The 26987-nt window shown below is 40.1% G+C and overlaps 1 protein-coding gene across 12 annotated transcripts in view; it reads left to right on the forward strand.

Annotated features, from left to right (window-relative positions):
- Positions 1 to 26987, forward strand: part of mef2aa (myocyte enhancer factor 2aa) — a 71441-nt gene that overhangs the window by 37579 nt on the left and 6875 nt on the right. For 5 of the 12 annotated variants that reach the window (XM_085359196.1, XM_085359193.1, XM_085359198.1 and 2 more), the window contains 4 exons: positions 15323 to 15457; positions 16822 to 17044; positions 18792 to 18851; positions 25850 to 26034. In XM_085359196.1, coding sequence (XP_085215322.1) covers positions 15323 to 15457; positions 16822 to 17044; positions 18792 to 18851; positions 25850 to 26034 — 603 coding nt within the window. Of the gene's footprint in view, positions 1 to 15123; positions 15256 to 15322; positions 15458 to 16821; positions 17045 to 18791; positions 18852 to 25849; positions 26035 to 26987 lie in introns of all 12 variants that reach the window. The other 7 variants (XM_085359199.1, XM_085359197.1, XM_085359201.1 and 4 more) reach the window with 4 other exon arrangements.

Raw genomic sequence — 26987 nt, forward strand, 5'->3', positions numbered from 1 at the left:
TTAATAGATCAGCACTCAGTCAACTCTGAAGTCTGTCTAGGATATTGTGCTGTGCAGATTATTTGTGTTGGTTTTAACAGCAAGAACAAATACTTGAATATCAGAGTGAATTGGTGAAACTACTCCAAGTACCAGAGGCAGCTTGTCCTGAGCGTGTATTTATAATTGTGCTTTAAATTGCTATTAGTGCTACATGATTTACTCAAGATGATGTCTTGCCAATTATGTGTCGTGTAGATTGCTGCTGAGCAACATGCACTGTTGAAATTGCATGTTTTTATATCTCGACGTATTGATTTCAAAATGAATCTTAATTTATAAAAGTAAAGCCTCACATCTCAGAAAATAACAGTAAAGTGTGGTATACTTGATTTAGAGTTAACAGGTGAATACATACTGCACACAACTCAAACACATTTCATTGCAATGTTGACCCTGTGCTAACTTGCATATGACAAATAAATAAAACTGAAAACAACTCTGACAGAAGCTTCACGTTTATAGAGAGACCTTGAAATGTTAGCTAACAGTAGATTGTAGGGCTGCTCGATTATGGCAAAAATGATAATCACGATTATTTTCACTGAAATTGAGATCACGATTATTTGACGATATTTATTTAACCCTTTAAGACCTACTATAGAACCAAGTCCACCAGAGCTTATATTATTTTTATTTATTTTTTTTACAGGCTGTAGTGCCATTTAGTATTTTAGTATTTATTTATTTATTGTCATTGTCAAGAACAATGAAATTGCGTTTGGGGCTTCCATACAACCCCCAAAAAAAGAAGAAAATAATAAATACCCCTTAAAACCCAAGTGTACATATTTAACCCAGTGTGACTCCAATGCAATAAGACAATCCTTAGCAATAATGTTCGTAGAAATTCAGACAAAGACCTGAGAAACATGACAAAATACAACAATGCAACCCATTCAATATTATTGTACTGTGAGATATGATATCAGATATGATAGTTATCTATTTAAGAAAGAGGGGGGGGGGGGGGGGGGGCAGGAGGGGGAAGAGAATAAAGATATGATGCACCAATGCAGACCAGTTCATTGCTATTAAGAAGTTGGATATGGTTATTGTCCGTGAGAGGGGGGCAGAGAGTTCAGGAGCCTCACAGCCTGTGGATACAGGCTGTTGGCCAGTCTGGATGTTCTGGCCTGTATAGACCTGTACCTTCTCCCTGAGGGCAGCAGATGGAAAAGGTGGCGCGCAGGGTGATGTTGGTCCCGCAGGATACTGTGCACCCTCCTCAGACAGCGAGTGGGGAAGATATTACTGATCTCTGGCAGACTTGTTCCAATAATTCTGCCAGCTTCTTTCACCACCCGCTGGAGTGCTTGCTGATCGGCCTTGGTGCAGCTGGGGAACCACACTAGAAATCCATACGTCAGAACGCTGCTGATGGCACAGTTGTAGAAGTTCAACATCAGAGATCTGGGAATGTGTGCGCTCCGCAGTCTCCTCAGGTAGTAGAGGCGCTGTTGGGCCTTCCGTACAACTGAGGTGATATGGTTGCCCCAGGACAGGTCCTCGGTCACAGTTACCCCCAAGAATTTAAAACTGCTCACCCTCTCCACCGCCTCACTGCCAATGAAGAGAGGCAGATGGTTGTTATGACCCCTCTTCCGGAAATCTACAATGATCTCCTTGGTCTTTTTGGTGTTTAAGACCAAGTTATTGTCGTGGCACCATGACTCTAGTTGTTGCACCTCTGTCCTATAGTTTGTCTCATCATTGTTGGATATAAGTCCGAGCACTGTAGTGTCATCTGCAAACTTAACAATGAGATTGGACGCGCAGGAGGAAATACAGTCATGGGTGAAGAGAGTGTATAGCAGAGGGCTCAGAACACACCCCTGAGGGGCACCGGTGTTGACCACAAGGGTGGAAGAGGTGTTCTTACCCACTCTGACACTCTGTCTACGGTTAGTGAGGAAGTCCACAATCCAGTTGCACAGAGAGGAGTTAAGTCCCAGTTGGTGGAGTTTGGGACGGAGTTTGTATGGCCGGATGGTATTAAAAGCCGAGCTGTAGTCTACAAAGAGGAGCCGTGCATAGGTGTTCCTGTGTTCCAAGTGCTTCAGTAATGTGTGCAGCACTGTGGCGATCGCATCCTCGGTTGACCGGTTCTCCCTGTATGCAAACTGGTGCGAGTCCAGGGATGGTGGAAAAGCATTTGTGGGAGCATTTCAAGTTGCTATACATCAATACAACTGTTATAGCCCATATTTTAATAATATGTATACATTAAGTGCATAGTAATTACATAAATTGCAAAAAAGTGCAATGAACTACAAAAAAAATTGAAAATCGCTTTTGTTTTGTTTACATATATTTCTACTTGGAGAAGTTTAAGAGGTTTATCCCTCAAAACTTTAAATACAATAAAGTTGCAAAAAATAGTTTCCCACCACAGGAAATTTATTTTGAGTGTCTTCATAGTTTTATTTTGGAGATACAGCAATTTTTATATACTGCAGGAAAAACAAAAAACAATCCTATGATGCAAATTTGCAAAGAAAACAGCATGTGCATCATTTCACTGTGGGAAGTGTTACGAACAGCTGATAGGAACGGCAAAGCGTGTTTCTGGAATATTATGTTTTTGTTGCTGCAAGCGCTTTTTATGCAGTTTTTGCAAAGCTATATGTGGAACGAAACCGTGACCGAGGACAAGCTGATGGCATCAGATGTAAGTACAACTCCTCCGGTTTCATATGCAAAACAAATTATTGCGCTAGCTTACACGGTTCAGGTTCTACAGGGATTTAAAAATAGTTACGCAAAACGGAGCGTGCTGCTCTGACCGGCTTTAAAGGGTTAACAATGACTTTAAAAAAATAATATAAAATAGTGTGCAACACCACTGAAGTTTTTTTTTTTTTTTTAACTCTTTTCAACCAACGGCAGTCACTCTCCAAATAACTTCTGCTTAGCTTTCCGAGCTTCCCTCGGGTCCTCTTAATCAGCGGTCTCCACCCTTTTTTGCGCCACAGACCGGTTTATGCCCGACAATATTTTCACGGACCGGCCTTTAAGGTGTCGCGGATAAATGAGGGAGGGGCTAATAATCGGCTCAGTCATTTTTAATGATCGTTGAAAGCCCAGATCGTAATCGTGATTAAAATTCGATTAATTGAGCAGCCCTAGTAGATTGAAATTTATATTTCGTGCATCTGCACTGGCGGCAGTCGTGGTGGGATTAGCTCACCTGGAGTTAGGGTTTAAAATTTTTAATTTTAGTGGTCAAAGGTCAAGGTCTCTGACCTCATGTCGATCCCAGTCTTGCAAATAATTAGAATCGATCACCTGGAAGTATTTTATCACATATAGCACAAAAATCCACTTGGACTCAGACATGAACTGATTAGAAATAGAAGTTCAAGGTCAAGGACAGTTTTAACCTCACTAAACATGGTCATAATTTAAAGTGCTCCTATTATGCTCATTTCTGTTTCTGCACTTTTATTCTAGATTTACATCATTCCTTATTCACGATTTACCCTCTAGTGGGCCTTGGTGCAGCCCCTTGGTCTGAAACAAGCTCAATTAAGCCAACTTCCAAGTGATTGGCCGTCTTGTGCAAGCAGACTATATTAAGGCCATCACCTTTCTTTGATGTCAATTAGAGCTAAGAGTTAAAAAAATCCCTTTGAAAAACCAAGCATTCAGAGCGGTCTGAGCACACAATTTCTGACACGTGTAATTGAAATCTTTTGAACACAAATTGAAAAGATTAAAAGTCAGCTTTACTGCAACAGCATGAATTTCTTTGCAACTTCTGCTGCAACTTGGCTGATTAGTGGAGACAATAGAGAGATAAAAATTCTAGTTTCTTCAGGAATTTCATAGTGTGACAGAAATGTGGTAGTGAGATTTTTATGTTTTATGTCACAGTGTTTAAATAAAAAAACACATTAATATAAATTTCTTTTTAGACATCCAAAAGTTTTATATCCAAACATATTTTAAGGGCAATAAAATGATTATTTATTTCTATTCATGCTTTTTCTTTAGCCCTACGATACTTGCTTGTTTCTTTATCTCTCAGGTATTATCTCATAGGCTACAAAATGTGTTTGGTGGATACTGCAGTTATTGCACTGTTCATTCATTGGTCACTTAAGTAATATAGTAATAGGTATGTGCTGCCCACACACGTACACATTATGAAAGTTATTCATACCGATGAAAAAGAGTCTTTTTCACAACAAGTTAACACACATAGCATACTTTTCTGTTTGGAAAATGAGAGAATTTCTCCAGGTTAGAAAAACGGGTGGTGGTATTTTGAATGATATATGGTCAGTTTTGCAATTGTAACATTAAGTCGTTCAAGTTCAGCTACACAGATATATTTACTTAACTGAAATTTAGAATTGGGGAGAACTGAATTAGTATAGAATTTTATTTTCAACAACACAATGTTTGTGCTAAGTGTCGGGTGGCTATATTAAGTGAACAGATAGCCACTCAGTAATACTAGTTTTAATTGTTGTTTGGATTATTACTTGTACCTGACACCAGTCAAAGTTTTTATGCATGTTTAAAGATTTTTCATTGTCTTGGTTTCATTTCTGCAGAAAGTTGTTTTTTTTTGTATGTTTATTTTTTTTTTTAGTTTGCTGTTAAGTGTTTCTATATTCTGCTGTCATGAAAAACATAAAGACATAGCATTCATTTATTAGTTTTCTCTTTTGCTCTCTCTGTAAGTTGGTAGTATCCATACTTTTCTGGTGTGTTTACAGTAATGTGTATACATTAATATATGATATATTATGATGATATATAATATATGATATTTCAAATATATATATATGATATGCCGGTGAAAATGTTTTGATTTTGACAGAATTTCCCTGTTGTCTGAAAAGAGGCAAAACAAGCACAAGTTGCTGTGTTCTCTGCAATGAGCGCTATTTAAAGGAATAAATAAATAGACCGGTTTAATGACTTCATTCTCAGTTCTCTGCAAAGCTCAATATCTGCCTCAGCCCTTCACCAGTATCTTTCTACTTTACCCTTTATCTGCACCATCATCATCCTTTTTGGTGTTTCGCCACAGACCTCACAGCAGCAGTGATGAGATATCCCTTTTAAGCTAAATCAAATGTCATTGCTGTTGACATAGATTTATTGGGTTGATGTTGATTTTCCAGGGCTTTTCAATATATGTGAAATTTTCAGCCAGCCCATTTTTAATATTACAGAAAAAAAATACATGTAGTTTGGGGCTTCTATGACTTATTGAAGTGATATTAAAATTATTTTTTATACTTAATAACTGTAGGTCACATACAATACTGCAGACCAACCTAAATATGATGTTATTGTGTTTTGGAAGTTTTTGTTTTGAGTTAATAGAAGTTTTCGGTGATACTGCATTGTAATAATGAAAATGTATTTATTTTTTTAGTTTTTATTTTAGTGTCTTCTCCTTGTTGCCACATAAATATGAAACCTGTCAGTCAGTCTGTTGTCTCTGGAGAGGTTGATAATGTAGCAACAAAGGCAGCCATTAATTAGTATTTCTGAAATCCCATTATCGCCTCTTCATTTGGCGTACATATAAACAAACAGTGTTGTTAAGATGATGCACTTCTTCCTGTCTGTGTGCACAGACTGTTTTTTGGCGGGGGTTTTGTATCTGAGGGCAGACATTTAACCTTTGGGCCTGTGTTTCCGGCCAGGTCGGCTCTACAGTTAACTTTTGTTGAGTGTCAGAGCCAACATACTAACTGTTATATACATACAAGATAAGAAGTTATTTTCAGATTAGTGCAGTGGGATGAGATAAAAATAAACTCACACATTTTATAGTAAAAGCGGACGATTTATTTTGGACTACTAGAATACTTCTGATACATTTATAGTTCCAACAGAGGGTATAAATTTTATAGCCTCAGAGAGTCTACAGTATATTTAGAGTAGAGATACCCAATGTGGGGCAAAGTGTAAAAGTAAACTCTATCTAAATAAGTACTTAGCTTATGCCACTTGATGTCTTCATATCTCTCACAAAGGAGTCTGATGAGAGTTTTCTGAAAGGTCTTCTCGTGCCACAGCGAGCAGTATTAATGGTTCTGTTGCAAGCAACACGCTGTGTTTCAGAAGTGCCACTTTTTATAGGACAAGGACTCCTTTTCCTCTGGGCTTTTAGCGAAAAAAGGTCATCGGTCTTCTTTTGTAGTGTAATAAAACAGATGTTGCAATGCTCATGCAGATATATGGTTAAGCTATAGGTGACTCTCTAACACGTGTGCTCTGCTGTGGAACTGATACTTTAAGTAGTTGTTACCCAATGGCATCTTGAAATGTAGTTTGATTATTGGGTAACTAGCAGTATCCCTTTTCTGTAGTTGTCTTTTGAATTGCTGACTGGCTTTACTCCATAATCAAGCACTGTTTTTCTGTGCATTTTAAATCCATCATGTACTACATCTCATTGTTTTATTATGACTCGGCTGTGTGTGTATGCGATTCCTGTTACCAGGTTACTGCTAAGAGATTTTTGCTTTTGGCTCATGTCGTGCCTCATTGACGTCAGAGCTCTTTTTCCACCCTCTCAACTACGTTGCATATGTGTCATTTCAAACGGAGGGTCTTTTAGTGAGTATCTAATGAAAAGAGATACAACAACAACAACAACAAGGACCACAAGACACTGTGTCTTATTCTAAACAGTACTTTCCAGTGAGCTTACTAGGACTCAAGGGTTTCAAGTGTGTTCAACTGAGGAGAGTTTTCTCCAAGCATGACATCCCAGTGTATTTCAGACCCAGCAACACGCTCAGACAGAAACTGGTTCACCCGAAAGACAAAACGCCAAAACACAAACTTAGCAATGTGGTGTATGCTGTACAGTGCAGCGAGGAATGCTCAGACCTCTACATTGGAGAGACCAAACAGCCACTTCACAAGCGCATGGCACAACACAGAAGAGCCACCTCCACAGGACAAGACTCAGCAGTCCATCTGCATCTAAAGGACAAAGGTCACTCTTTCGAGGATGCCAATGTTCACATTTTGGACAGAGAGGACAGATGGTTTGAAAGAGGAGTGAAAGAAGCCATCTATGTCCACTGTGAGCGACCATCTTTGAACAGAGGCGGGGGTTTACGACACCAACTCTCTGCCATCTATAATCCAGTTTTGAGATCCCTTCCCAGACGCCTTAACGCCCACTCACATCCTGGGCCATCTGACCTCAGGAATTCGCATGATAAGGTGGGGCCAGGTTTCACAATGAACACACCCGAAACTCTGGCTGATTGGGACCCACGCCTTGGCTCAGGCGATTAGAGGATCATCAGGGGGTCCTTTTGTCCCTCTGTGGGGGGGTCACTCCCACTAGGTTTATATCTGGGACTCTCCACCATTTGACCTTAGAACTGAAGAAGCTTCTCGGATGAGAGGTGAAACGTCTTCAAGCAACTTAAAGAAGTCCAGACGCTTTTCTTTGCAAGCTCCTTTGACTGTTCAACTGAACACACTTCAGTTAACTAAGGAGAGAGTTATATTTTTATACTCATTAAAAAATTTCAGTGTTAAAAGTTGTTTTTATCTGATTTTTGTGAAAAAGTAGCGTCACCACAAATGTCTTTTTTATTTTGCTAGGAAAATGAAAAATAGGTGTAAAGTTTATTGAAACATGTTCAAACATACATGAGCCGTATATAAGGCAAAAACAGAGCCTGTAAATCACCTGTTTCTCCAGGACAGTAAAGTGTGGTATACTTTCAGATACATTTCATCTATTGTGGATAGTTCTTTAGGCCTGTTATGTCTTCTGACGTCCTCCACATCTCCAGTTTCCTCAGATATTTGGGAATAACTGTGTTCTCATTGGCATTTTTTAATAGATTTAATAAAATAATATTTTTGCATTAGGCTGCTAGTAACAAAGTGCCTAAAAATACAAAATATATGTAATATAAAATTGTTTAGTTTTTTGTTATGTGTAGGCACAAAGTGGTTCAACCCTTTAATTAAATGTCTTTTTTATGCTTGACTGCCTCATTGGTCAGTTTTAAGTGGTTTAACAAAGAGAAGTGTATTCTTGTGAAAATGCTGAGGTATAAGGACTGGACTGAAAATTAGTCAGTACGCAGCAGATACCCAAAGAACTTTTAAAGACCTTCAGAAAGCCTAGATAACTATTGATGGACATGTTTTTTGGCACCAGTGCTTAGATGGTATTTTTTTAAACTTGTTAGATCGATTGTTGAGAAATAGATTACATTATTATGCATTTTGACTTTGTTTGGCTTTTTTCTTGCACCTAGCATCAAAGCACCCCAACCTGTCTTCGCTTACTGTGAATTGTTCTTTTAAAGTCACTGCAGAGGCATAGCTGCCCTTGGAATTTATTCACCAGAAATTAACTTAGATTTCTTTGTCATCAGACATTTTATTTCTTCTGTTCAACATAATGGACATGATTTCTTTCAACATTTTATTCTCATGTATTTACTCTAAAAAATGTTTCCTTCTGTACCTGTTATTTAGCAGGAAATTGTTTTCCTTTTTTTCCCTTTTTTTTTTTTTTTTAGCTTTAATTGCTTTTTATAACATTTGTGGTGTCATGATTTTACTTTACTATATATTTCATAGCAAATAACACAAATTCTGTGTACCATAGTGCCTCAAAACTGAGCTCAAACCACATACCTGTCATCAACTATGGCACGAACCACATGAAATAGGTCATACACTAAGCTGGCCTAATTTGGTTTGATCTAGTTACAGATCAACAGCGATACTAGTTATGATAAAGATTAGTAGAACCTCAAGCCATCGACTCCACCCTCGATGTTCTTCAGTGACCTTGCTTTCGTTCAAAACAGCTTCTGTGAGTTAGTTCGTGCAACAATCACTTTGCCCTTGTGCCCCCCTCCTCCTATTGTGCATGCTGTGCAGCCAACCCCTCCTGCCCAGGGGCGAGGACAGAGCAAAGCCTGCTGGGATGGGGGGGGTTAGCTGGCACAGTGCCACCTTCCCCCCGACTGCCCGGCCTGACTGGGAGCAAAGAGTGAGGCTGCTGTGTCTCAGATTGATGAGGACAGGTCTGTGGTCTGGGTATAGAGTGTTGCAGAACAGACGTCCTGCTGGCACATCCTGCCCTCTCTGCCGCACGCCCCCCAGCCCTTCGTACTCGCCTTATCGGAACTCCTAATTGTCCTTATGAATATTTTAGAGGCGAGCAGGAATGGGAGTTCAGGGTTGGGGGTATGGTTTCAATGGCTCTGACAGCTAATGATCCACTCAATGACCAGAGAAAGAGGGAGATGAAGAGCCTGAGATTGAAATGGTTTGAAGGATCTTGTGTTTGTTAGAGTTTGTTCAGTTTTTATGTGTGCCACTACTTTCACGTGGGCACAGGGTGCTTGTTCTCATTCTTTTTAATCTGTAGATAATGATGACATTGGTTTGCCTTTATCCTCAATTTGTAGTTTAATTCCCTCTTGTCTATACTGAAAATATGCAGTCCACTGATTGAGACTGTTCTCTCTGACTCTGGCAGCTAATAGCTTTGTCACATCAGTCATTCACCACAGTCTCAGAGCAGAAAGCTCTGAAGGGACTGCTCACTGCACAGCAATTACTCCTCATTCAGTAAAATCAATGGACTATATTAAATTGGGAATCTAGTCAACCAAATGCAGGTAATCATTTGCAGTAAAATATAAGAGGTTTGCCTGATGTCTATCTGTCTGTCACGATTTTATTTAACAAGCATTGCCACTTTCGACTTATGGTCCACTGACTTTGAGGCCTTACGTCATTGTTGTCTTCCATTGTCACTACTTTCAGGTGGGATTGAATCGCACTATTTATGTTGTTTTTCTAACAGCTGCAAGAGAACAATGTCAAAGTGTAATGTAGGCAGTCAAGTTGCCCCCTCCTGTTCGCTCTTCCTGTCCACTGAGTAACTAGACAATGGACTGTGCTAAAGGAAGGACATGAATCCAGTCTCATATCCTGATATCACTCCACTCTGTAATGTTTAATGGTCATGAGATTAAACAAGATATGTCTGGGAATTATAGAGGACTCCTTATCTAAAATCTCCTTGCTCTAGTCTCACAGTATGTGGTAGGAAATGGAGAAAAATGGATTCCTAGTAACCCAGTGCTGGACAGTTTCAAACAGCGGCTAAAGACCGACCTGAGGAAGTGTTTATTCCCCTTGAGTGAAGACTACAGCACCACCAGAGAGGAAAGGGAACATGGCGGCACTGAAAGATTGTTAAGATGTTATATAAGAGCAGAAATATCCCTTAGTAGATAAAAGCCTTCCTATAAGCCACCTCCCCATGCTGATTTCCTAGTACGTTAACGCTCAAAGAAGCCCTTTGATAAGCACATTAGATGGAACGGCCTGGACACAATAGTGATGTCATGAGGATTAGCACGCTACCTTGCTTAGTGTAGCGGCGGACACAAGGGCTAATTCACAGCACTGCAGGGCAAGCGGGCCAAGATACCCGGCTGGAATGAGGTGAGGGGAGGCCTCAGGCACGGCAACCCGTTAAAATATGGCTTTTAACGGGGAGGCTTGAACAAACACTACGTGAATTAAACATTCATGAGGTACTCCAGTTTATAACTACAGACTGTCTTTCCACAGAGGGCCTTGAATTGGAGCTGTGGTAAACCAGTCATAGGTCAGGCGGAGCTCTTCCAATAGTGAAAGCTACTGTAAGTATAGCCTTTTGCCGTGATGCAGGCACAATAGAAGAGACTGCAGAAACAGCCTCTTCATGCCCTCCTTTCAGCCATCCCCCCCCCACAGTTTTGAAGTTTAGCTTTTATACCTAACCGCTATCTTTCTCCTTTCACCCTCCCTTCTATTCATGTACAGTAGAGTACAGTACATGAATAAGTTAAGTGCAGAAAGCTCTCTTGACACAAGAGAGGGAGAACATCAGAAAGAAATGGTTTTCCAAGACTCACAGCAGCAGAGTAAATTGCTTGGACCCATCTCACTAAAAGTACTTCTCAAGAAACAGGTGATGTAGGTGGCTTATGCAATAGTTTGGGTTTTATTTTTAACCCGTTGAATGTGAAAATCCTGCTTAAAAGTAAACCTAGGAGGCAGCATAGTGATGTAAACTGATGATCTGTCATGCCTAATGACACACAGAAACTGTTCAAAGTTCACTTATTTTAGTAGCAGTCCGTGTCATTGCGCAGAATTGAATCAAAAAGAGAATTTATATTGATATCATATCAAAATGGAACGCAAGGTGAGATCTAACTGCTCTGCTGCTTCCTGTGCTGAACATACAGTGCAAACATGAGGAGGCAATTACTGCGCTGAATGCTTCCCATGGTAACAACTAGGTTATTAGTCAGGGCTCAGATGGAAATGACGGATAAATGTTTTCTTCAGGACAGGGAAGCTTCAAGGCCTCCTGCAATGGAAAATATTTTTTAAGAGAAGTATCACAAAAGCAAACTGATGGACACACTTACTATAGATGCACTCTCAGACAATAGGACCCAGTAGGTTTTGTCATCAGCCACTCAGCCTCATTTTTATTTCAAGAGCCAAATTTCTATCAATACAGGTTTGGACCACTGTGAGAAAATAGCAGCTGGCCTTGTTCCCACTCATCTTTGTGAGCCTCTCAGGGCCTCGTGAATAGATTACACAAGTTCCCTTGTCTATAGCCTTTGTAACCTTCTCCCGCAACAAACAGGCCGTATCTTTCATCAGACATGCTACTGAAAATCCCAGCCTCAGCTGCATTCACGTCCAGCCAACTATACTTTCCAAAAAGTACGAACCCCAAAGCTTGATTCAACATTTGAGAGACATTTTAAAGCTGCTTTTAACAAGCTGTTCATAATGCGGAAAAGAGAAAGTGGGTTTTTTGCTTCCTAATCATGTATTTTCTTCCTTTTCCGTGTCAGAACCCTGTAGCGTCTTACACTGGCATGTAAGAACTAAGTTGGTCTGTGGTTGGGGGGCCTTCAGGGATACATGTGGTCCCTGCTATGGCTATGTCTCCGTGAGTGTGCCTCTGATTGGCTGGCATGGGGAGCCAGGTCTTGACAGGTGTTTGGAAGAGGAGCACCTGTTTGGCCATGTGCTCATTTAGTGATCCGTTTACTGAGAGCTGTAGGCAGTGTCTGTGGGGGGGCACCCGAAAACATGCCAAGTAATTTAAAAAAAGAATTACAGCCATGCTTTACTTGCACTTCAATATTGCATTCATTAGAACAGTACAGAGATGAACTGTTGCACAACACGACACCTTCTAGTACATCTCTTTGAAGATAATATGTATTGTAGTGACTCGTGTCATGTATCATAAAACACATCTGAGTCCCGCCTGCCCTTGACTGCTATTTGGTTCTTGCTCGCCCACTCTGCTTCTGCTACCCCTCCCTAAAAGGCTTGGACTAGTGGGTGTGGTGTACTGAAGGTTGGCCAGGCTTGTTGTGAAAGTGGAGCAACCCTGCCCATCTCGCACAGCCGTGCCCGACCAATCCGACCAAGATATTCCCATAATGAGCAGGTTGGAACTTAAATTAGCAGGTTGAGATCAGATCTTTGGCTCACTGGTGGAGAAAGTGCATAGCTTAACCCCAGTAAACACAGGCCTTTCAGGACACTAACTAAAGGGGGTTGCGTTCAGTAAACAGGAAATGAACCAGCAAGGCGTTTTCTTAGAATGAGAAGAATGCCTCCACTCTGTACCACACCAAACAGTAATGCATCTGTGGTACAGTGCTGGTCATTCATTATCCAGAGGACTTCTCTCTCTTGCGCTCCTTTGGGCACTATGTACACTTAACGTTTAAAGAGATGTGGGTGTTTTTTTGTTGTTGTTTCTTTCTTTCTGAACTTCCTCATTTCGATCTCAGCTATGCACAGCTTAATTTCTCTCATTGCATGTTGCATACCAACATTGTTACTGGGTTTTAAAATATACATCCCTCAAAAAGAAAATGTACACGAAAACTGGAGGAGCAGTCGGGTGTTTAAAGTGGTCTAGTTTTAATGAGAAATTGTATTATGCAGGAGTCTCATACAACACAGGTTTTAGGAAATGTGACTTACACTGAGGTTGTGGTGAGAACTGCTAGGTTAGCCACATTGTCTGCACAGACCTAAACGTACTGTCACATCGCTGTCAGAGGATGTAGCAGCTGTAGAAACCCCCCCTCCCCCATTCCCCTCACCACATTTACACACACACACACACACACACACACACACACACACACACACACACACACAACGTACAGACATTGCACATATGCACCGCACACTCCTACTCACATAGTTTCTGTTTTTCTCTCTCTCACACACACAGACACACATTTTCCACTTTGCTGCATGATGAAGACCAGAAACAAGAGAGTAAGGTCTCATTAGTGTGTGTAGGTTCCTTTCCTCTGGTGTGCACTGTAACCCCTACATCCACAGGAGTCAGTGACCTTCCTGTAGACACGAGGTCTTCAAGATGGGGCAGGGTGCTGCTGTGGACCTGCAGCAGCCTGATAGAGAAGTCTTGGGAGCCTCGCATAAATCATGTTTTGATGTACACTGCCTAGATATCACAAACTGTCACATGCTGTCAGCAAGTCTTGTTAACACTGCTTTTCAGAGCTGTAATGAGGAGCAGAGAATAGCCTGTATGAAAGTGAGCAAAAGAGCTTAGTTTCATGGCATGTTTCTTACCTCGCTAAAGTTAGAATAGGCTCTTTATAACATCACACTGGACCACCTTATGTTGCTATAATTTCTCAATGACCTGCACAAATAAGCATATGTAACCAATTTTTGATAATCGCACATTCATTAACTTTGATCAGAGTATGCAAGTGCCAACCATACTAATTTGCAGACTAGGTGTGCTCAGCTGTAGAGTCGTTTTGTGCAGGGCATTCTAATAAATGTGAAAGATATAGCCATGCACATGCATAGGCTGTGGGGACAGGAATGGATACAAGAAAAGAAAAAGGGAGTTTCCAGGTGAAGGGTGAATTGGGGAAAGTGACTTTTCCAGTTTATCCTTGTCTTCCACACTCTAGCCCACTGTGTTTGTAAATTGTTTTTCTGATTTTCTGAAAAGAAAAAACAGAGTAGAATATTTTCACATGTAATTTGGTTTAAAGTACAGTACTGGTCAAAGGTTGCAGGTACATTTGCGAATGATTACCTTGACAAAAAGTGCAAAGATTTTAAAAAGTTATCTATTATTCGACCTTAAAATGTTAGCACATCTATGACATAGCCTTACACAGAGTTTCTCCAGTTATTCAGCTGTGAGATTATCTCAAGCATCTTGAGGAACTTACCACTGTTTGTCTGAAATTGGGTTACCTCAGTGTCTGCTTTATACTGTATATTTAAAAACTGGGCATCAATGTGCCTTAAACCTACATTCTTTCTAATGGCGAGCAAGGGGGTGGTGCTCATCTGGTTGCAAAAATAAAATCCTATTGTACGGAAGTCTATTATTAAGTTGTCCTACTGCCTACTTTATTTATTACCTCAGTAAGCGTTTTTTCCCCCTATGCAATTATGATCTCGATTGCTAGTTTCAGGCCTTATTTACCATAACGTGCTGTTTTATTTCATAAATTCTAGCCGAGTAAAATTGGCAGTAAAGCAGGTTATGCTTTAGGGAGTGGTTACTTTATGACATGTGACACTTTATCAGCCATATCCACCTCTATAAGATGGCAGCGGCCAAAGTGCTTAGTCTGTGGCTTCAAAATGAGTCCACAAACCAACGGGTGACATCACATTGGCTTTTTTATAAATACAGTCTATGGCATCTTCTGTCTCTTCGTTTGATCCTAGACTGACTCAGTGATGTTGTATAGGGGCCATACCATCTGTTACAGACCTGTTGTTTTTCTCAGCACTGAAGACATGTATTTATGGCTGACTGTGTCTGTAATGCTACAGAATTATTTTGTGACAGATCAGTTTCCTCCTAATGTTAAGCATTAGTATAAAAATGTACAGTTCTGATGTTCATAAAACTTTTGCACAGTGTTGTATATAACAGGTAACAAGCAACATAAACACAGGACTACTTCTTGTACATTGTTTCTTTTCAACTGTGCAATTTCATTTCAGAAATTGAGAAACAAAGGCCATAATGACTGTGCTAGTCCTGATCCTGATGACTGTTTTGGGCACAGCCCCCTCATGGATGACCATTTCGGCAAACTAAGCGAAGACAGTGATTTAATGTACAAGCGCTGCGGTGTAAGTACTTCCTTTGTCCCCTGCTGTTTTGTGTTGATTCCTGTCTTTATGTTGATGTTCACTACAGGCGCTAAACAAGAAAGAACACAGAGGTTGTGATAGCCCGGACCCCGATGCCTCATATGTCCTCACTCCTCACACAGAAGAAAAGTATAAAAAAATTAATGAGGAGTTTGATAATATGATGAGAAATCATAAAATCGTAAGTACTGTAAATGCAATGTTCTTGCTTGGCTTTGTGGCACAACGGATTTTTGGCTCTTTTTTTTCTCCATTTAACTCTTTCCTCTTTTTGTTGTCCCTCCGAAGATTTCCGTTAACTTCTTTCAGACCTACACTAAAGATTAATGCCCCCTTTACTGGGTGTGCATTTGTTCCTTACGTTGAGTTGTTTTGCCGCTGATATTTTGGCACACCCTGATAAGATCACATTTCATTAACAGTTGAAATGTTGCATGCTTCTGCTAGAAAGATTACACCCTAGTATCATGGTCATGTTATCACAAATCAAACTGCAATCACTATCTCAACATAATGAATTTACAGTAAATACCCTAAGAGTAATGTGAGTGTTTATTATAAACAGTTGCAGATCCTTTAATTTAAGGGTGTTTTTTTTGCCATCTCAATCCAGATTTCTATTCGATTGGTAAAAAAATATATATATTTTTGTCTCCGTAGGACCTTAATAATCCAACATTTTCATTCTTCTTTTCAAATTATATCTCTTCATCGTTACACTGCACTAATATTTACACCGTCCCGTTCCCTTCTCCAAGTACCACACTGGCTCTGTCTTTCAAGATATCACAGATCTCTTGTGATCTTATCACACGTGACAATATTAGACTTGTGCAAGAACATAGTGCTTACTAAGAAGCAGTTGTTTTCTCTATGTTCCTGACATGAAGAGCATCACTTTGCCATTAACAAACTAATGATAACACCCAACTGGCTCACTGGATAATGCCATAATGAAATGTTCTCACTGCCACCTGTCATTCTCACTTAAAGCTTTGCACAGTCAGCACTTTGTGGGTAAATGCAAATGAGTTGTGATTCTTGTAGATGTCTGGGTTGCAAGTCCCCACCACCGCTGTGTGTTTTGCAGAGAAACACATTACACAATGGTGTTTCAAAAGGAAAATCTATGTGTCTAGTGCTGACTGCTGCAATGCACAGTGATCACCTGACAGCATGTTTTTATATTTTGGGTTTTGTAAGTTATTATTTGTGTATGTTGTGGTATTACTTGAAGATTTGTGTGTATTCTCTATGTATGATGTTAATGAGAATGATGGTTATGAATGTTTATTAAAGTACCATGAATAAATATTATGTTATGTATACTATAAAGCATACAAAGCCGACAATGTAGGAGGTCTCCTTTGCAGTACTTCAATCTGCCCTGCCTGCCTGTTTTGTGAATCTGTTTATTAAAGCTAACCTTCAAGTGGAGCTTGCTGTTAATGATGCCATGACAACCAGTGACTCATCAGACTCATCGGAGCTTGGATTTTTAGTGTAATCTGTGTAAATATTTGTGTGTTTGTCTCCCTCTTCTAGCCCACAGCATTGCCTCAGCAGAACTTCTCCATGCATGTGGCAGTGCCTGTATCCAATCCTAATGCCATGTACCAGGCAGGAGGGACTCTGGGCAGCCAGGGCCTGGCAGCCGCCACAGCTTCTCTGAGTGAGAGTGGGATGCTGTCCCCTCCACAGGCCTCTCTGCACAGGAATGTTGGCTCTGGTGGAGGATCCCAGAGGCCCACCAGTGCAGGCAGTGCAGGTCAGTGGATAACAATCTCACTTCGATTTTTGTTAATGGTGGTTAAGGCAGTTTCCCACCAAATTGATACAAGAGTCGGTCTCACCAACATCAGAAATATTATCAAAGTTTTATTTGCAATAGTTTGAAAAGAGTAGCTCAGCAAATTTGGAAATTGCTGTTTTTGACTTTTCAGAATTTGCTGAGGAGATCAGTATCACTCTTATATCCCTGTTGAACATGGAGTTGGAGGCCAGAAGTTTGTTAACCTAGCTTAGCATAAAGAGTGGAGACAATGGGTAGCAGCATGCAAGTTCACTTAATTTTATAAGCGGGATATATGTTGTGAAGAATCGACATACAAATTAATCTTGGATCCAATCAATTTTCCAGACTTGTCGGCTTTATTTGTAAAAAAGCATCCTGGCCCCTTTGATGGAAATTGTATCAACAACATTTATGTATCACTTTTACTGTTTCAAATAAATACATGCCAGTTAACGTTATGGGATTGGTATGCTCACAATTAAGACCGATCTGCAACAGAACAACCCAAGAAAGAAAAAGAAAGTTCAGACATTAGCAGACGTTTGAGGACAAGCGCAGACTTTTGGCTAAGAGACGTAAGTAAAAAGAGAGGCTGCACACAGGAGCAGGGGGGATATGAGGACAGGGTGCACAGAGAGGCAAGGGAATATGAGAGGTGGGAATGGGGCACACACATGGCAGTGTGGACGGAAATGCTGGAAGCTCTGGGGCTAGATATTGAGATGCAGTCCCATCTCAAGGGTACAGGGGAAAAAAAACAATAAATGTGACCTATGTCTGAATGACAGAGTTCAGGCACTTGACAAAGCCAATAATGTTGCATACTTCAGATAGATTAGAGAAAACTTGACTGATCTAGCTTTTACCTCTTTAGTTTCATATGCATAAATAGGTTTGCGTTATCTAGGTTGTCCACATTTAACCTCTGAGTGGTCTCTATCTCAAATGGTTTTCAACTTTTTGTCCAAAATGGTCTCCAGGGTAAGTGAGCTAATGTCAAGTCGTCATTCAACACCTCTTATCTGATCTTTGGTGGATATATTTTTTTCACATCCTCTGAGATGCTCATTGTTACACCTTTTACTGTATCTGCATAGTGGAAAAATGATGTCAGTGACACTAGTACTGGTATGACTGGTTGGACTCAGTCAGTTCGGTTGGCTTTTGCAAGATTTCACTACAATGCCTTTGATGGGAGCACATGCAGCAAGGTGTGAAATGCCTCACTGACATTTGACCACATATCAGTAGTAACATGTTCTTGTTTACTGGGGGTATACTAAATGATAATTTTCATCCCTTGTGATTAATAACTGTAAAGCATTTATCTTATTTTTAGATGATTCTGGTGGCATGCTAGCATTATATTCTTTTGACCTAAGTGCATTGCTTAAATGTGTGTGAAACATCACTCAGAGGTGCACAAATTCAGAATTACACAAGTAACCGTTTTCTGAACGTGCCTCCTCACAGTGGAATGCTGCTTTCCTCATCCTCGACTTGATAAACAAGCTGAAAACAAACAAGTTGCTCTCTTTAATCACATATTGAAAATTCCCTCACCATAAGGACCCTGGCAGAGCACGTTCTACTCTTTCGTGCACTGTGAAGATAGAGCTACATGACATTTTCATGTCTGGTCTGCCATCTCCATCACATGCTCTGCTAGCTTGCAGAAAGATGCAGATGGTTAATCATATCACTCTGTGCATCTTATTAGGTGGCATGCTGGATACCACAGACCTTTCAGTGCCAAGTGGTGCGGGCTCCAGCCCAGCGGGTAAGTCCTCCTGGAGAGATTCATTAGCTCTCTGTAGCTCTGCCCAACAGGCTTCCTGCTTAGCAAATGAGCTGGATAGTAGCATATCTATTTGTGATTGGCTAAAGACAGTCGTCAGTACCACTGACTGATTGGTTTGACTGTCTTTCCATTGCATGCAAAGGGCACACATGTCCTCTTAACAGAGAGCATGCACAATATGCTTGGTAAACGCACGTTTGAGAGATGGGAAATGGTTCCACAGCATTAAACCCTGTGTGGTGTTTGTACTTCAAAGCGGTAAAAGAGTGGGGCAATTAGCTGTCTTACTGACACGGGCAGGTAAATAAACCCAGTGTTTCCTTTAAACTTGTCGCCTCTACACAGTTCCCTCTTCTCCTGTTTCCTTCCCGTCTATTGACAGGTGCATCTGTTCCCCCCTGACTGCCCTGGCAGCCCTTATAAGGCTGGAGAGGGTCTGTAAGATGCCTAGACCAGCATAACCCTGTAGGTATTCAGGCCATGTCATTCCACTAAGTCCTCAGTACACAATGACCGGACAGCCTGTCATGAGTGAAAAGTGTCGTGTGACACGTGGAGGCAGATGGAGTTTTAACTCTTTCCTTATTTTGTTTAGCAAACTGGCAAACTGCATGACATCAAAGGTAATAACAATTTGAAGAACACTAGGATATAAGCTTTAAGAGATTTTAGGCTCGGCCTTAGTCACAGAGTTTAAAGACAACCAAAAAGAAAGTGCTCGGTTGGTTTTAAGTTTGGGTGTGGCACCAGGTCAGGGTAAAGTCAGGAGCCTCTGCCAAGGGGCGTCAGCATGTTGCAGCTGTTGTTTGCAACAAGTGTGTAGCAGAGCATAGGCTACGAGGAGGACTAACTTCTCTAGCCCTGATGTCAGATGACCATTCCTGAAATGCTTATGATTTTCCCAAGTAGCCGCAGTGACCACAGTAGAGGCATTTCAAAGTAGCCAGATGGAAGATGTGTTGTGTGATATCTTCTCCCCATTTAATAGTTTTAAGTACTTTCAAACTTTTTTTTCTAAGTTAAGCAAAAGGCAAATTATTTTTATCCCATTCAACTATTGGAGTGTGATAGCCGCTTTATTTATTAGCTTTTTGTGTAAAATTTCTCCATTTTACAGGCGCACGTACTGTATATGCATGCACGATACCACAGCGAACATCACTGGCAACATTTTCTGGCAGATAAATGTCAGTTGTTCTCTCTAAAATAAGCCATCTGTTGTTCTTGTCTAGTTTCTCATTCAGATAATGGCTTGAAAGCTAATACACCTCCACAAACCAAACTGCTTCTCTTTAAGCCTCATTTTATGTGATTGAGTAGTGTGTGTACTTCACTGAGTGACAGTGCATCGCTTCTTACAACAGCTCATACAATAACACCTAATTACAAGCTCTGGTCCTTGACTGGTGAGAAAGTTGTGGTGAAAACGAAGGATTCAGGAGAGTGCTCTCTGGTATGCAGTATGGTTGCGAGCTGTATACATGCCTTCATTAATACTGAATGATTGCAAGGTCTTGAAACACATTTTCAAAGTTTGTTTGCATGCCCACCAGATGTCATTAAGTAACAGGCTCAGTGGTGCCGGAGTTTGTTTTCAGAAAGTTGTTTTTCTTTGTTGTAGTTTTACTTTATTAATCTTAGGCTGCTTGGATGTCCGCAGTTGCTGAATAATGAGGGATACTTTCCAACGTCAAATGCGTGTTTCAGTTTTTCTTCAGTCTAAAATTTTTATGGGGCGTGAACAGTTATTCCATCTGACTTCATTCTTAGCAGTTACACTTGGGACATCCTGTCTCAAATTAGTTTGCTGAGATACAACAAAAGGACCGCAGGCTACATGGCATCTAGCTATTATTGGAAAACTGCATTTGGAGCCCCTTGATTCACTTCTATCATTTCTTCTCATTCATCAAGACTCCCCCCTCCCTTTTTTTTTTTTTTTGCTTGAGCCTGGCGCGTGTGGGATGTTGGACACAATAAGTCACAGTGTTTTCTTTCCCCAAACTTAAAATGAAAACCGAATGTTTCACTTGTAAACACAGGGGTTTATGTAATACCCCTTACCAGACCATTTTAATAATTCAGAACAATGAACAGAAACCAAACAGCTTTCAGCGTGCACAGGTTTCAGTCAGAGAGGATTTACCAGCACAACCGATCTGTTAAGAGAAGTCTGAATATAGAATGAGAGCAGAAAAGCCCGGTGACATGCCCTATGCTGAAGGCTTGGTCTTAACTTGTGTCTGTTACCTTGGATCCCATTGAACTTTGCCGTGTATTTGTTCAGACGTGTTTTCATCCTCACTTATTTTCAAAGAATTATTTCCTTCACTCATCGTCAGACGTATGAAGTCATAATCAAACTCACATTGCACACATAAGCAAGTCAGGTGGGTTATTCCGTGTCTAAATGAGCCAGTAAACACAAGACTGTGGGTCTTTGTGTCTCCGACCGGTAATGAAATCGCCAATAGTGTGACACAAATGTATTTTAAATGAGGTGGCGAAAGGACATAACTGAAATGTTAATAGATACAGTGTGACAATATTACAATTTAAGTCATGTAGAATTAGAAATATTACAACAGGAACGCTGTGAGTTTTTCTTTTACGTTTCTGAGAATATTCACATTTGGAAAATAGAGAAAGTGTTCTTCATTTTTTGCCTCCTCGATTGTAACATTTTTACAAATGCTCTGCCAGGGTCCTTATGGTGAGGGAATTTTCAATATGTGATTAAAGAGGGCAACTCGTTTGTTTTCAGCTTGTTTATCAAGTCGAGGATGAGGAATGCAATACACATATACACTACATCAGCCTATGAGTAAGCAAGACGACTTATCAGTGGATGTCTACATTTTTAACGACTTTAAAGTAGAGATGGACCGATCCGATATTACGTAGCCTATCGGTATCGGTCTGATACTGACGTAAATTACTGGATCGGATATCGGAGAGAAATAAAAAATGTAATCCGATCCATTAAATATCAAAAAAGCACCTCACAAAACTTGCGACACGGCGTAACTCAGCTCATAACCGTAGCACGTCGGAGCAGTGTGCTCACGTGATAGAGCGGCTGTGTGTATTTGTAGCCTCCCTACCAAACCAGCATTTCATCTCCGAGGAAGTGATCCCAGAGAGAAGTAAAGCAAGTCTGTAAGTTTGTCTCTGAATGTTTGTAAAGCATTCCCACGTTAAGGTTAACAACCGATATATGGAGCGAGTGCCTCTTCTCTCTCCCTCCCTCTCCTGTTGCTACTTCAATCATGAAACTGCTCAATGATCAGCTGATCGGCTTTTCTGCCGCGAGTCCGTCTCTCTTCTTTGTTTTTGGCCCAGTTTGCACCAGAAAGAGGAAACCAGCGGCTGAACAACAGCAACACGTTTAACCTTGATAAGCTGTTGTTAGAATTTATTTAATATTACTTTCTACACCAGGATCCTTTTCTACGTAGCTGATGGCTGGTAACTGTGCAGGGGCGGATCTAGCAAAGTTTAGCCAGGGGGGGCCGATAGGACATTAACAGGGAAAAGGGGGGCACAAAGACATACTTTTCTTTCTTATTCTCATTTAAAATGTCTAGCTTTTAATAAATAATTATCTGAATCTTACACCCAAATTTTTAATCTGATGTAAAATATGTAGAAGTCCATTACTGTATATAGTAACTGTTAAGTCTAATATACCCTAGTAAGCTATAGTACTTTTTCCTTTGGGAAGGTACCATCTGTGCAGTCTGCAATTCTGTTGAAGAAAGATGTTGAATCTATTTAATTATTCTTGAAAAATAATTTAATTCTGTGCATTTTTTTTCACACTGCATCAAATTAAAGTTGATTACGTCGATTAAGCATCATGAGGTGGAGGGTGGGGGGTGGTTCCCTATTTTTTTTTTTGCTGGGAGTTTGCAACCCTATTAGTTAGGTTGCTTAATATTTCTGCTAAGTACTCTTTAAAATGCCAGAATAGGAAGGATGGAGTAGGTTTAAGTTTATTAGATTGATCAGTGTTGCTGAACTATGAAATATTTTGTGGGCAGTGTATTTTTTACAAACAGGTATAACAGAATAGCTTTAGTGTTGTTGTTTATTTAAACTTGAGTATGAACTTATACAAAATGCAGCAAGATATTAAAAAACAGTTTTATTGATTAAAAAACACACTCTATCGGATTCATATCGGTATCGGCAGATATCCAAATTTATGATATCGGTATCGGACATAAAAAAGTGGTATCGTGCCATCTCTACTTTAAAGTAGGCTGTTTTTAATAATGAAAGTTTGTTTCCATGGCACAAAAAGGACATACTTAAACAACATAATAAACCAACTATAACACAAGCCAGTCAAGCTGAACGCTCGCGTTACCTGCATATGTGCAATCATTTCTTTTCATGTGAAAAGACTCTGTACTCTAATCTCGTGATCCTTTCTATCTTTTCCTTTGCTATTTGTTTATTTTTTTTAACTTGTGTGCTTGTGCTGTGGCCACTATGAATGATGTGATATTCTTGTGTCAAACAGCTGTGGAGATTTTTCACTGATAAATAAACCATCATTGCCACCAACAGAACCTTAGTGCTAGTATGACTACAAGTGCTAAGAATATGCAAGTTGTATCTTACGTAGCTTGCAGGTATGAAACAAACATCTCTGAAGGAACCTTCTTGCAGTTTTAGCAAAGCTGCAACCTTAAGCCTGAAGTGTTTTCAGACAAAAAAACAGTTAAACCAGATTAATAAAATTAAGCAGATTATCAAGAGAAAGACATAATGAAATATATATAGATAAATGTATAAATATATATGCAAGTGCATGAAAACATAAAGCATACATGGAAATTTAACCCACAAACATTATTGTAATGTGGACACATTTTAAAACATCAGTTATGAATGAATGAATCCTTTATTTAAACAGCCTATTTGAGCTGAAGATCAATGAGCTACATAATAAAACAATACATTATGCACGCAATTGAGAAAAACATATGCAAGTTAAATTTGATGTTAAACCTAGAAAAATCATTTATGTCTTCTTTTGGCTATATATATGTGTGTCACCAGATGATGCATTACATTATTACTTGATATATGTTTTGAGTCGGATTTTTGATATGATTAGGGAATAAAAACAAACTAAACCAAAGCAAGGATTACATTTTGATATTTTACTGCAAAGCATTATTAGAAAACAATGTTACGTCAGACAGTTTTGGCTGCGAAGGTTGGCCTCCAATGCTGCAAGACAAATCTCTGATGTGAAAAAGGCCTTTAGTCATCTCCATCGTGTTGTTTTTCCTCAGCGTTACAAGGCAGACTTCTGTCAAAGTAAAATATTCGAGCTCACTGATTGCTATCAGCGAGGTCTTTATTTGCCAAATTGCCAAATTGAAATCCATTTCTTTACTTGAAATTCTATTTGCACTCATTGCTCCTCATTCCCACTGAATGACTTCTTCCATGCTTTTAATCAGGCTCGCTATTTTTGGGGCTTTGGACATTTAATCTGCTAATTCTGTAAACATTGTTGTCTTGCAGCAGCGTAGTCTTATATGATCAAAGTGAAGGCTGATGGCAGTAGCTGCTTGCATATACTGTTGATTCAGCGGTGAGATACTATTGTGCACTTCATAACTGTTTATTTGACCTTGAATTGTTGCTGGCCTTATCTGTAGTCAGACGGGCTATTGTTCCATTATGTTCCTATGTAAGAGTCTACTTGTTGCGCACACACTTTGTGTTTCACTGGGATAAACTGAACACAATAGAGAAATCAGCAACTTGTTGAAGTGTTACTGATCTGTTGATGCAGTGCTAGATATCATTAATTCCTTCTTCCCTTTGTTTTCAGGATTTCCGAGTGTGTTTTTCTTAAAGTATAGTTTTTCTTTCCAGACTTAAGTCAAATAAAGTGAGGCTAAGCTTCAAGTGCACCTGAAATCTTACTTTTGTTTGGTTATTGTTTTCATAAGAATTCAGCAGTCCGTTTTTTTTTATCAGAGCTCTTTTGTGTGAAATCTGCAGAATCTCACTGCAGATCTTGTGCAGATGAGTCATACAGTGTCTTGTGGTTCAAAATAAGGTACTGTAGCATGATAGAAATGGGAAGAACACATCTTTATGTGAAACGTGTTTTAAAAAGAAAATGCTTAATGGATGCAGACACTTTATGGTGATTTAGAAATTTTCAGTTTGTTTCGGAAAGATTTATTTTAATTGAGAAACTACCAAAAACATATTTCTTTAAAAAAAAAAAAAGTCCTAATAATAATAATAATAACTATAAGCCGTTCTCTGTATTGTGGCATTTATTGTAGCTTTAACACCTTTTTATAAGATTTATATTTAATATTGGTTCAATACGATTACTTCTTTTATTTTCGATCGGTCCACACCCAGTGGATATAGCGATGTTTTTCAAGGGTGGTTGTCCAATGAGAAAAGGGAGAGGGAGTTCCTAAAATGTTGTTGGAACTCAAGAAAATAACTTCCTAAAATTAGTTGAATTGTTCTCAAGAAAAGGAAATGACTAATGATCATGAATGCCTAGGTGTGAATGGTGTGGGGATAGTCTAGCACATGCTGCTGTTTGTGTGCACAGTGAAAAACAACAAAGAACAACATTTTATTGTTCTTATTCAATTGTAATGGCCTCAGCTATTTCTTTTAAGCAGTCACAGTACATTTGCCAGTGAACTGCTCCTCGTCCCAAGATGCAAAGAATTGGCTTTGATGTAATCATTCACAGTAAAAATAAAGGGCTCATCAATTTTGAAATGGACATTTTATTTTTGTAAATGTGCAGGATAATTATCCCAGTCTATTAAAACTTCCCAGAGGGTTGGAAACACTTAACGCTGCATGCTGCAGCAAGCTGGAAAACAACACAGCGCGAGAGGTTTGGTTGATGACTGGGAGTGTTGTCAGTCACAGTGCATGGTTTGATGATGTGTTTCTGTGCGCATCTGCAGGAAATGGTTTTGTTAACCCCAGGGGCTCTCCAGGCCTCCTCAGCACAGCCAGTGGCAATGGCCTGGGTAAAGTCATGCCCACCAAGTCTCCGCCACCCCCTGGAGGGAACATGGGAATGGGAAGCCGCAAGCCAGACCTGAGGGTTGTTATCCCTCCATCAAGCAAAGGGATGATGCCCCCGCTGGTGAGTAGAGAGCACACCACTGCACACGAGTATCACTAGCTGAAGCACCTTTAAATATCTCTGCTGCAGGGCAGAGCAGAGCTTTGTTTGGTGTCTTTATCAAGCCCTTCGTAGCAGAACACTTTGCCTGGATTTTGCCCAAACATGTTTTCGATGTTATCACAAAACGTAGCGTGGTGTTCAGCTGAGGTTTCCGCCTCACTTGAACACTTGAACTCAGGACTTTTATTTATCTGAGAAGTGGGGCTCAGTGTGGTAGCGTAAGTGTCTGAGATGTGTTCACCTCTATTTCAGTGTGGACCGAACCATGGATCTGCACCCTCCCTCCATTATTCACATTCATTCTGAGGCCTATAAAAACAATAATAAGAAGAAAGCTTCAGGGTGCCCTGATCGTAGCAAACACATGAGGTTTAAGCAGACCCTCCGAGTCACAAATCGACATTCAGAAAACTGTAAAAGGGGGGTTGGGGCGGGATTTAAAGACAGTTGCAAGCAAATACCCTGATTCACCTCTGTGTGTTGTTTGTGGTGTCAGTAACAGGAGCCTTTCCAGAAAACCGATGTGTTTTGTAAATAAACCTCTGGTTACTGTGGCTGCTCCTCCTTTGCTGAACCTCAGCTGGCCTGGAGCAGTGTTTAAACAACTGTGTGATACTGTGTCTGCTTGTGGAATACGTAGGAGTAGGACAGGTTGTGTTGCAAGAGGTGCAGGGTGGGAGGTCCTGTTCTGTCTGAGCCTACGAAGTATTTTCGACTGGTAGAGGCTGTTGAGGGCGTGGGCTGTGGCAGGTCTGCAGACAGCCTGTCATTAGGCCATAATGGTATTAAATTAATCACATCTCAGTGTGACAGAGTGTAGATGAAGACTTAATCAGGGGCCCAGGGTGTGAGCCAGATAATATCTTGTCGCCCTTGTCGTGTCTTCCTACCGCTATTGATTGAGTGTGGGT

Source organism: Diplotaxodon limnothrissa, linkage group LG7 (assembly GCF_057381915.1).
Source record: "Diplotaxodon limnothrissa isolate DT_005_m linkage group LG7, D_limnothrissa_male_GT1.1, whole genome shotgun sequence".
Lineage (NCBI taxonomy): Eukaryota > Metazoa > Chordata > Actinopteri > Cichliformes > Cichlidae > Diplotaxodon > Diplotaxodon limnothrissa.